At 39.8% G+C, this 12,802-nt stretch overlaps 1 protein-coding gene across 1 annotated transcript; it reads left to right on the top strand.

The window, feature by feature from the left end:
- Positions 1-6,393: 6,393 nt before the first annotated feature.
- On the top strand, positions 6,394-11,976 carry LOC131309412 (probable fucosyltransferase 8). Its single transcript, XM_058336053.1, has 6 exons — positions 6,394-6,397; positions 7,209-7,277; positions 7,746-7,975; positions 8,812-8,881; positions 9,975-10,037; positions 10,327-11,976. The coding sequence occupies exons 1-6, from the start codon at positions 6,394-6,396 to the stop codon at positions 11,829-11,831; spliced, it is 1,941 nt and encodes a 646-aa protein (XP_058192036.1). The 3' UTR covers positions 11,832-11,976.
- The last annotated feature ends 826 nt before the right edge of the window (positions 11,977-12,802 follow it).

Here is a 12,802-nt window from a genome sequence, read left to right on the forward strand (position 1 = left end):
CGGAAACCAAAGAGATTGAACAAGCCCTAGAACTTCAAACTCCAAACCAAGCCAACTACGGGTCACCGAGCTCCTACCAACGCGATTCAAGCTCCAATACGCATAGAGGTGAAGGATTTGAGGTTGATTGATGAAGGGTTGAAGTTGATTTGTTGGGTTTTGAGTGAGAGTGAGAGAGAGATGGAGAAGGTGCCGAGTGAGAGATCGGGAGAGAGTGTGAGAGACTGAGAGGTGGAGAGGGGAAATAAATCCCCTGACACACACACACACACACACACACATTTATACACCAAATTACACCAACATCCACATCTCTCACATTCTTGCACATTCACCCACAACAACTATTTTCACATTAAACCATCACTTATCCCTTTATAAAACATTAAAATTTAATAAAGAAATTTACGGGTCTCTACATAACAATTGGTATCAGAGCGAGGTTGAACAAGAGGGTCACCGGAAAAACCACAGGTTCAATTTCTGAAAAAAAAGTTGCTCACAAACCTCGTGTTTTATCACCTGAGGAGGTCGCACAGGCTGTTCGACCGCGGTGGGTGGATGCAGTGTACTGTTCAATGGAGCTCAGACCAGGAGTCATTGTTCGGAAGGTTTGATCATGGCGTTGTGTTCGTCTCGTCAAGACGAGTACGGATATGTGTAGAATGTCGCCGGAGGAGCTCGGATGAAGCCACAATCGTCCGTCAAAGGCGGCAGAGTTGCGGCGAGGTATTGTTTTGAAAAGCTCAATTTCGAGATTCTTTGAAGACAAGCTTTGAGCAGGGGGTTATCTTCGTCTTGAAGAGACGAGTCCAATGGTACCAAACCTATCACGGGACGATACCTGAAGAGTCTGTACGCGCTGATCAAAGGTGGCGCGTGTGTTCGTGTCAGATCTAATCATGATAGCACTGTTCACGTGCATAAGGATCTGTAGATGCTGTCTGACACTAAATCAGCGATACGTGGCGCCACATCATGCCACATGGCATCCACGTCATATACCACCTCATGTACACGTGTCAGGCACGTCATCGCCACATCGTCAAAGGGGGACCCACTTGGAGTGCCACGTCATCTGGTCAACGATGACGTGGCTAGTCGATGGTTAGAGTTTGACTGGTCAACGGTCAGACTGCCTGGTCAACAGGGAATATTCTAGAATGGTTTTTTCGCAATTTCAGGGCTGTTCAGACTCAGTTTTTCGGGAGTGAGTAGTCGATTTTGACTATCTCAACGTTCCAAATTTAACCGTGCACTTCATTTTCTGATTGGGTGCTCCTAAGCTTGTACTATTGCTTAGTGGAGCAAGAATTGGATGTTTAGAGGCTGTTCGGGTTGTGAAGATGCTTGTTCCTAGCAAGGCAATCAGTCGCAAGAGACCTAGCAAGCAAGGAGACACTCGATCGGGTCAGGGGACGCTGATTTGGAAGTGATAACAAGCACTTGTACGATAGTTCGTGGTGATCTTGAGAAGGTCAGGGGACACTGGGAAAAAGCTGGGAATGGAACAAGGATGGACCGAGTGGCAGGAGAAGACCCGAGATAAGATGACAGAGAGTGGCAAGAGGCTCTGGGAGTGGCAGATGTGATGAAGACCTATCATTAGGAATTGCAGTTGTGATTTGGGCTGCATGAGAATGATGATGGACAACCGATACATGCTTATGGAGAGTACAGACAGATGGAGTTGATGTTTGGTACTAGACAAGCAGTTTGAGTTTTTTGTGACAGTAAACATGTGAATCAACAGTTGCGGAGACACACAAGAAAGGCACTGGAGTATGAGGAGTCATGACCTGAGATGTACAGGAGTGTCGGTTACCGAATCAGATTGTATGTGGAATAGTCTGCAGACGGCAGGCAACTAGTTGTTTGGGAGATGTTCACGGGAGCTTTGGATAAAGGGATTGAGATGGAGACCAGATAATGCATCACTGGGATCTCTTTCTTTATGGATATTGTGACTGGATTCTCTCCAGGATGTGTGGCCGCATAAGGAGAGATGGAGTCACGGATCGTGTCCTATGAGGATGAGAGCACTCCGGTCAAGGGGGTGCGAGCACTCTATTGAGGGGGTGCTTAATATCATCGGAGATGTCAGTATTGTAGCTGGACAATGCTGGGGGATTAGCCTCGAAAGATCTAATCTTGCAAGGAGACATTCAGTCAAGTAGGAGTACTTTGGTGAGGGGGTGCTGACAGCTAGACTTGGAGTGACACAGGTGCTTTGCTAGAGAGGCTGGACGGATGCAACGATTACCCACTCTGGGTGGAGGGGGTGATTGTTGGGGTTCACCCATAGTGGTGGGGTTATTTTGTGTAACACCCTTAGTATTGGGTGTTGAGCGTATTTACCCTTGGAGTCCCTTATATAATTGTAAACCTTATTAGGATTAGTGTGTGACATAATGTGAGGGAGAGGGTGAGGCGAGCATTGGAGGGTTGGTCTGTGGCCTCCCGGGGAGGAACCAGCATGTGGTTCCCAGAGAGTTTTTTTTTTTTCATGTTTGTGTATAGGTTGCGTGAATATATATACAAGGGGAGTTTTTCTCTGAAATCACTGTGTGAGTTTGTGTGTATGGTGTCCCTCTAGTCCTAACAGTTTTTGTTGATTTGATAGATTTTATTTTTTTAATAACTTTGTTCTTATATCAGGTAATATTGACATTTTGCGATGAAATAAAAGTTAACTCGAGCTTGAATTTGGTTTCTTTTGATTCTAACTAATTTTAATGAACCGAGTTGAAGTTTCAAGAATTTTAAATGATCCAAGAGTCTAAATCGAACTTGATTCTGTTTTTAAAACTCAAACAAACCGTATTGTGTTGAGCTCAAGCTTCAAAAACTTTAAAGGGGAATTTTTAGGCTGGGCCCGTTTTCTAGGTTTGGACTTGATTTAGTCCTGATAAAAATATTTCCTCTTTATTTCAGTCCTTTTTCTTGACTTCTCATACAATTTTACTATTTTGCCCATTTTTCTTAATTTTGTGTACATGTTCATTTTTTGTAAAATTTATATTTTTAGAATTAACTCTTGATCCATATTATTTCGGACAAAAATACCCTTGGCTATGTGAACTAGTTATGAGAACTGTCAATTCTCATAACCAGTTAACATAATATTTCGGACAAAAATACCTCGCCAGTTCATATAGCCCGAGTTAACATATTATTTTGGACAAAAATACCACTGAACTATGACTATGAGAATTGGGGCTATGAGAGCTATATTTTTAGAATCACTTCTTGAATCATATTATTTTGGACAAAAATGCCCTTGACTGTGTGACTGAGAACTGTCAAGTCTCATAGTCAGTTCTATGAGAATTGGCTACATGAACTGCCAATTCTCATAGTCATTTCTATAAGAACTGACAGTTTTTATAGTCAGTTCTATGAGAATTGGCTATGAGAAGTGACTGTTCTCATAGAGAACTAACTTTGTAAACTGGTTATGAGAACTGGACTATGTAAACTGAAAAATACACAGTTCACATAGTCTTACCACACACTAAAATACACAGTTCTCATAAAAAAAATATAGTTCTCATAGAAAATACACGGCTCTAATAGACAGTTCTCATGGACAATACACAGTTCTCATAAAAAAATACGCAATTCTCATAGAAAATACACAGTTATCATGAACAACACACAGTTCTCATAGAAAATACACACACGAACAAAAATTGAACAAAAATAAAAAAAGATAATCAAAATCAAATATAGTTATAAATCTTCTTACTGACAATATCTTAAAAAAGTAATCAAAGTAAAAAAGTAATAGTTCACATAGGAAATAAATTGATTTAGAATTGAATTTTTAACTGCCAAGTCTCATAATCAGTTCTATGAGAACTGCTCAGTTCTCATAGAGAACTAGTTATGTGAACTGAGCTATGTGAACTGTCAATTCTCGTAGTCAGTTCTATGAGAACTATCAGTTTTCATCGTCAATTCTATGAGAATTGACTATGAGAATTGACTATTCTCATAAATAACTAGCTTTGTAAACTGGTTATGAGAACTGGACTATATGAATTGGCTATGTGAACTGAAAAATACACAGTTCTCATAATCAATTCTATGAGAATTGGCTATGAGAAGTGACTGTTCTCATAGAGAACTAGTTTTATGAACTGGTTATGAGAAATGGACTATGTGAACTGGTTATTTGAACTGAAAAATACATAATTCACATATTCTTACCATATACTAAAATACACACTTCTCATAGAAATACATAGTTCTCATAAAAAAAATATAGTTCTCATAGACAATACACAGTTCTCATAAAAAAATTCAATCTTCATAGACAGTTCTTATGGACAATACACAGTTTTCATCTAAAATATGCAATTCTCATAGAAAAAACACACAAAAATATAGTCAATTCACATAAACCTAACACAGACTAAAAATGCATAGTTCACCTAAATTCTGACAAAATCCACTACTTTTTTTTGATAATCCACAAAATCCACTACTTAACTAACATAAACATCAAATTAAGTAACAAAAAATGTTAAAATATCTTAGCCGAACCTCTTTTTTTTTTTGGTAAGTAAACTATTGAGATCAAGGGGTAACTTTGGACCCAAACTTCATTACTCTCTCTTTCCCTGCGCCGTCATCATCATCTTCATCTTCTTCTTCCTATCAACTTTTTATTTTTTTTTGCAAAATTTCAGAGAGAGAGAAATGATGAAGGGAATTGACGATGGGCAAAAACATCATTCCGACATCACCCAGCTCATCGATCAGTTGGAGTGCCACTGCTTGGCCCCGATAACGAACGACATAGTGCCATCGCCGGTACGACCGATAAAATTACAGGAAAAATCAATCAGGCCCGACCGATCCTCTCCTCGCCGCCACACTCAGACGAAGATTTTGCCCTTCGCTCCGACATTTCCGGCGTGGATCGGTCCCCCTTCACACAGCCTCACCACCCGTCACCGTGAATCGACTGCCGCTAGTGGAGGAACATGCTTCCGTCGCTGCCGCCGTGCTGGAGGTGGCTGTCTTGTTGGAGAATCATGCTGTTCAGTCACGTTTGGAGCTGCGTCCGCCATGGATGGCTGTTTTCCGACGACGAAGGATCCGTCAGAGGAGAGAGAAGGATTTGACAGCGTCGGAGATGTCGTAGATGTCTGCGATTGTTGGTTTTGTGGTCGTAGGTGTCGTGGTTGAGAGAGAGAGAGAGAGGAGAGAGAGAGAGAGAGAGAGAGAGAGAGAGAGAGAGAGAGAGAGAGAGATTTGGCATCGGTGGGAAGATTGGCGTCGGAGGGTGAGGTAGCGCTGGTTTTGAAGGAGCGTGGTTAGATTGAGGGGTATAAAAGTCAGGATGCAAACAACCGAATCTGTCCAGGTTCGGGAAAATATTTCAGGGTTGAGTTCAAACCGAACCTAAAAAATACGGGCGGCCTCTAATTTTTTAAACTTTAAAAGAGCCGAACTTGAATTCGATTATTAAGGTTTGAAGCAAATCCAAAGAGAACTCAAGCCCAATAAACAATTTATCGAGCCGAGCCCATAGGGTTTGGCTCGTTTGCACGGTTGCCCCTAAACTTCTAGCGACGAAAAAAAAAACCCCTCTTGGTCTGACTTGTACAAAAGGAAAAAAACACTTCTAACTGCAAAATCTGACAACGGAATCTAAAATTCTTCAAAACAAAAATATTTTTCATTTTTATTATATTTGAATTTAAAATTACCTTCATTTGAAAAAAAAAAAAAAAGTATTTTTTGGAAAAGTGGAACACCACCTTAGAGTGTGACAAAGACTGATTGAATATTTTCCTTCCCTCGCTATTAATGGATGCACTCCAAACACAAGTGATCGATGACTCAAAAAGTCAACCACCCCCTCCCCCCCCCCGCTCTCTCTCTCTGCGTATGTAATCAAGCTGATGAGTCCCAACTGGAAAAGATCCACGCTTGCACAATACCCTTCAAATTCTCTGAATGGGTCTGAATGCTTCCAGGTGACAATTGTTGTCTACAGCCAAACTCCACTGCACCAAGGATTACCTTTCTTGGGGTCCCAGACTAGGAAATGGGGTTCAGTAACTTCAAGTTGATCAAGATTTTGGCAGCTTGATTTGTTTCTTTGCCAGTTTTATTTACCCTGTCTATGATTTATCGAAGCCAACCAAATAATCACACCAAAAGGCTAGCTAAATCCAGGGATTTTCATGCCATTGCTGATATATATAGTTGACCCACTGGAACCAGGTAATAAATGGAACCTTTCATTTGGGTGAGTTCCTAATACTAGTAGATATGTCTAAATTTGGGTGTTCAAATTTATATTTGCTGATATGTATCTATTTCTGATAGAATAAGTCTGAGTAAAAAAATTTCATTAAAGGCAAATTAAGTTCGTATATGGGTGAGTACTTAAGAAGCTTTTACTCAAATTTTGCGTTCAAGTTAAAAAGAAGAAGAAGAGTAATGGCTAGAGATGCTTTTCCATGTAATTGGGCAGTTAAGTATATATGGTCAATGGGCAGTTAAGTATATATGGTCAATGGGCAGTTAAGTATATGGTCTGCTGATTTTGCAATCCAGGTCAAAAAGAGGGATTGAGCTTAAAAATTTGACTTGTCTGTAGTCCAAACATGGACTGCATAGGTGCGGTCCAAGTGATCGCAACTGTCGGATAATGTTTTTAACGGTCTAGGATTTAAAAAAAATTCCGGGGAAAAGTTTAATTCCCCGGAAAAGTATGCAAAGATGAGCGGCTATGATGCAACTGCAGGGACTCTCTGCAGTCCAACTGCAGAGAAGCTGCCTCCATTGAGCTCTCTATAGTTCTCCAGTATGTTTCAACTTTGGGCCATTGTTTGCCCACTCAAGTTTCACAATGAAAATTGCAATCGTTCATTTTGTGGCCATTGCGGAGGGTCATGCCCAAAATTAATCCTACATACGCAAATTATGTTTGTGAAACATAACATAAATTAATGGCATATATGATTTTTAAAGCTTACATAATATATTTATGTTTTCACAAATATGTTTTTTTTAGCTATTTGTGTCTAATCAAGTTAAGTTAATTTTGAGCCTGAACGACCTTTTCTTGGATGCTACGAAATGAATGATTTCGATCTTTTTTTTTGAGCTCCGGATGCTATGAAATGAATGATTTCGAAGGATTTATTTATTTATTGGCTATATATGTGATATGCACATATTGCCAGCGATACAAATAAAGATTAGAGAACTCGAGCTTGAATTCCGTTGGTTTGCTTCTAACGAGCTTGAACAAGGTAACCCAAGCTTTGAAAATTTTAAACAAGCCTAAATTCAGCTTGATTTGACTTTTGAAACTCAAACGAACCATACTGAGTTGAGTCCGAGCTTCGAAAACTTTAAAAGTGTAGAGTTCGAGCTCATTTATTTAGACTCGGCCGAACATAAACCAAAATCGAGCCAGACTAATATTTTATTTATCGAGCCGCGCGAATCCCGCTCTACTTGCATTTGGAATTGCTCCACTTGCATTTGGAATTGCATTTGGAATTGTTCCTTCCCTCCCTTCAAAAAAAGTCAAACCTCTCTCTCTCTCTCTCTCTCTCTCTCTATGTGATCAAATTTCTGAATGGATCTGAGAGCTTCCAAGTGACAATTGTTAAACCCACTGCACGGTAGGCACCAAGAAGTCCCACTAAAGCAAATGGGGTTCAGTAACTTCACGTTGATCAAGATTTTGGGGGCTTGTTTTGTTTCTTTGCCAGTTTTATTTACCGTGTCTCTTATTTACCGAAGCCAACCAAATAATCACACCAAAGGGCCAACTGAATCCAGGGATTTTCAAGCCATAGCTGGTAAAGTTGACCCACTGGAACCTGCAGGTAATAATAAATGGAACCTTTCATTCCACCTTTCATTTCATTTGGGCGATCGAGTTCCTAATACTACTCCAGTAGATATGTCTAAATTTGGGTGTTCAAATTCGTATTTGCTGGTATGTATCTATTTCTGATAGAAGAAGTCTGAGTAAAAAGTTTTCATTAAAGGCAAAGTTATAATATATATGAACTGAGAACTTTGGGGAAAGGTTTGAGTCGAAGAATTTGAGTAAAACTCAATTTGGAGTATATGTTTGAATGGATGAGTTTTTAAGAAGTTTTTACTCAAATTTTGAGTTCGAGTAAAAAGAAGAAGAAGAGGAGTAATGGCTAGATCGAGATGCTTTTGCATGTCAATGGGCAGTTAAGCATATGGTCTGTTGATTTTGCAATTGGCCAGGCAAAAAAAGGGATTAACACAGTATAGTTCTCCAGTATGTTTCGAATTTGGGCCATTGTTTGCCCACCCAAGTTCTTCAATGAAAATTGGAATGGTTCATTTTTTAGCCTTTTGCGAAGGGTCATGCCCAAAGTTGATCCTACAAACACAAATTACGTTTGTGAAACATAACATAAATTAATGGCATATACGTATGATTTTTAAAGCTTACATAATATATTTATGTTTTCACAAATATGTTTTTTTTTAGCTATTGGTGTCTAATCAAGTTAAGTTAATTTTGAGCCTGAACGACCTTTTCTCGAGTGCTACGAAATAAACGGTTTTGATCTTTTTCTGTGAGCTCCGAGTGGGTCCACAATGGCCCAAAAGTAGACCATGTTGACAGATTATAAAAAAATTGTTCTACAATCGCACACCCTACACAAACACTGTATATGCACACTCAAATGCCTACACTCATATACGCACACTCAAATGCCTACACATGAGTGTGAGTGTGTACGCACGTTGAATGTTTGTGCAAGTGTACGTAAGTGCACGTGGTTGTAGAATTTTGGAATTACACACAGGACTGAAGTTCAGTTCCGAAAGGAGAAGTCTCAAGTTACTATTTTTGCAGGTATTCTTTTGAAAAGCTTTTGGGACCACTCAATTAAATACACAAGTGTTTTTTTGGCTTGATCTGTACTATATCTTATACCTAGTATTTCACTTTCATCATCATCCATCATATGAAAAAAATGAGTATCGTATAGATCAAGAAGAAAATTTATGAAGTGGATTCTAGGTATACAGACTACTTGATATATGAAAATTCCGTATCTAATAACTTCAACCACTAAACCAATCCCTACCGAAGCGATGGAGACCATGGATCATAGGTACTTCGATCATAAAGTATGTCATACATGTACCATTACTTGACATGGTACTTGTGCAACCGTCTTAGATGCAGAAAAATGGGTCTTTTGGCTAAATAAGTCAATTGATTATTTTTTTATATCTTTATTCAAAAAAATCGCATTTGTTAATTTTGCATCAAATTCTTCCAAATATAAAAGAATTTATTCAACGACGTACCGGTGCCCATATTTGTGCTTCATAGGATGGAGAAAAGGCTGCCAAAGAAGTTCTTTTTCATTTCTGTTTTTACCTTTGTTGTGGGGGATGGTACATATTTTTGGATTGGGAAATCCTGTAGTGCAAGGCTCTGTAAGACATCCTATAGGGCGCACACAGATCATCGATCTTGAAAATGAATGGTTGAGATAAGATTTTTAATTATGACCGGTAAGAATCATTTATTACCAGTCATAATTGATTTTTTATCTAGACCGTTGATTGATAAGATCGACGGTTGTGTGTCGCCCTACACGCGCACTACACAGAAGTGCACTACAGCACCCCCATATACCATATTTTTATACTGTTGTGTGTGGCTTCAATTTAATGAAGGGGCCCATTGGGCTTGTGAGTTGCTCTATAAATGTGCGTGTTCAGCTGTCTCTAGGGTCATGAGAAAGCTTGTTTTGGTGAGAGCTACAAACCTAGAGAGGCAAAGAGATACAATAGAGAGGAGATTGGACCTTGTAATTCTTATTGAGCTTGGAATCCAAATCCGGGATTTCATTTCAGTTGTGTATTTACCTTAATTTGTTATGGTGGATAGTACGTACTTTTATATTGTTGTGTGTGGCTTCAATTTAATGAAGAGGCCATTGGGTCAGTTGGGCCTATGAGTTGCTCTATAAATGTGCGTGTTCAACCGTCTCTTGGTGAGAGCTAGAAACCTAGAGAGACAGAGAGTTACAGTAGAGAGGTGATTGGAGCTTGCAAACCTTATTCAGTATAGTAGATTGATTCGTCCATTCCTCCCGAAGAGTAAATACACAGCCCGTATATCGAACCACATAAATCTCTTTGAGTTCTTGTGTGCTTGGTTTCTTGTTTTTTCTTGCGTTCTTTGTCTTACTGTTCTTGCTTCTAGATTGATTCTGCCGTGTCTTCCGCTTATCGCACAATGTATACCATTACTTATCCTAATTCCCTTTCTTTGATTTGCAGACAGTTATGCCCACACCAGTTACAAGCCCGAAGACAAACTGCTTGGAGGACTTCTATCACCAGGCTTCAATGAAGCCTCTTGCTTAAGCCGGTACCGATCCATTCAATACCGAAAACTTTCCCCCCACAAGCCCTCTCCCTACCTCATCTCCAAATTACGAAACTACGAATCCCTCCACAAACAGTGCGGTCCCCATACCGAATCCTACAACGCAACCGTGAACCACCTCCGCCACCACCACCCCCACCACGACATTTCCAACAACAGTACCTGCAAATACATTGTGCATCTTTTCTATGGCCACAGCGGCTTTGGAAACAGAATGCTGAGCCTCGTCTCGAACTTTCTCTTCGCTGTTCTAACAAACAGGTTGTTGCTCGTTGATCAAGGCGACCACACTGCCCTCCTCTGCGAACCGTTTCCTGACACCACTTGGGCCCTCCCTTTCGACTTCCCGCTCAGAGACCAATTCGACAGGTTCGATCCAAATCACTCACATTGTTATGGAAACATGATGAGAAATAAGACAGTAGAGTTGTCAATGGATGACTCCCCTCCACCGTTCGTTTACCTGAATTTGGTTCACGATTTCAACAAATATGACCAGCGCTTTTTCTGTGATCGAGATCAGAATATTATGAAGAAGGTGCCGTGGTTGTTAAGTAGATCGACTCAGTACTATATTCCATCTCTGTTTTTGATGCCATCGTTTGAGAAAGAATTAACAAAATTGTTTCCGGAGAAAGAAACAGTTTTCCACCACTTAGGTCGGTACCTTGTCCACCCCTCGAATGAAGTATGGGGACTGATTACTAGATACTATGAAACTTATTTGGCTAAATTTGATGAGAGAATCGGAATCCAAATCCGGGATTTCAGCAGCACAGGTCTTCCTTTCCAGAATTCCAAGGAATTGGCATCACTTGAAACAATTTTCATGGACCGAATACTTGACTGCTCTGTGCAGGAAAATCTGTTGCCAAAAGTGATAACCAATACCCTGAATTCTTCTGCTATAAATGCCACAAGAAACACAAAAGCAAAATCCGTTCTAGTGACATCGTTGATTTCCTCGTACTTTGAGAAATTGAGAAACATGTACCAGGATAATCCAACAATTACAGGCGAATCAGTTACCGTTTTCCAACCTAGCCATGAAGAATCCCAGCAGAGTTACAACGCCCAACACAATATGAAGGCATTGGCAGAGATTTACCTTCTTAGCTTAATGGATGAGTTGGTCACAAGCCCTTGGTCCACTTTTGGGTATGTAGCTCAAGGCCTAGGGGGTTTGAGACCGTGGATTTTGAGCAATCCCCTGAGGGAAATGGATTCTGACTCGCCTTGTCGTCGGGTTACTTCAATGGAACCTTGTTTTCACTACCCTCCCTCTTATGATTGTGAGGCGAAAATAGAAATAGATACCGGTGCAAGGGTTCAGTATGTGAGGCATTGTGAAGACATGAGCCGGGGGATTAAATTGTTTGATGATCATGAACTGTAGCTGCACCCAGTGGCGGACCCAGTCACACAGGAATTCCATATACCGAGATACCTATTATTCACAATCTTAAAAAATATTTCTCAGTATGTATACCCCTAAATTATCGTTCAACCATTGAATATATTGATGTCTCATTTTATTCCGCAACCGATTTTTCACCGTCTTCATGTCTGAAAATACCCTTTCAACTGTCGCAGTGATAACCGTAAGATTAACTGTCTCAGTGATATAGGAATTTAGTAATTTGATTTTCATAGTATTGTGGATTGGGAGGAAAACAAAACGAGGTAGAACAAAAATGGAAAAATAAAGGAAAGAGGTAGAACAAAAAAGAAGAAATAAAGAAAAAAAACAAGGGATGGGGGCCCTGAGAAATGAACTCAGTCGCCTGGAACTTTTCAGGCTTGCAATGAGCACAACACCATGCTGATGGTTGCAGCTAGTGTAGCAAAGACGAAGCCACTTGAGGGCTTATGGGGGCCACGGTCTCACGTTGTTTCGGTTTAATTTAATTTAATTTAAACATTAATTTTAGTTATTTTTTTTGTTTGTTAATACTTATATTTTTGTATTGGGTGTTATTTAAACATTTAAATGCTTTAAAAATGTGTTCGCTTTGGGTCCCAAAACCTAATTCCTCTCTCTGCTCATGGTCTCTCATAAGTTTTTTCTTCAATTATTAATAATCTCGTTTCTCTTTCTATCTCTCTCCTATCCAAAAAAACCTTCCTAAAAATTTAAACCAAACAAATCTTGAAATTTCAAAACCTTGTTGTTATAATCCTGCCCCTGCATTTACAAAATTTTGGTTCCGTCCTTAAAAATAGAAAACTTTTTGTATTTATAAGACCGGGGGGGGGGTGTTGGGGACGTGACCCGCAACCACGGCTGCATCAACAAAAGTTCATTTCAATATGTTTTCATTTGAAATAAACTGAAGAGGATGAATGCATCATGATTGTCATGGAAAT

This window comes from Rhododendron vialii, chromosome 12a (assembly GCF_030253575.1).
Source record: "Rhododendron vialii isolate Sample 1 chromosome 12a, ASM3025357v1".
NCBI lineage: Eukaryota > Viridiplantae > Streptophyta > Magnoliopsida > Ericales > Ericaceae > Rhododendron > Rhododendron vialii.

Excerpts from the sequence above, each read along its gene's own strand:
- LOC131309412 (XM_058336053.1), top strand. Across the intron at positions 7,278-7,745 it reads TTCTAACGAGCTTGAACAAG|TTTTATTTACCGTGTCTCTT; the intron begins GTAACCCAAGCT and ends TTTCTTTGCCAG. Across the intron at positions 10,038-10,326 it reads GCGTGTTCAACCGTCTCTTG|ACAGTTATGCCCACACCAGT; the intron begins GTGAGAGCTAGA and ends TTTGATTTGCAG.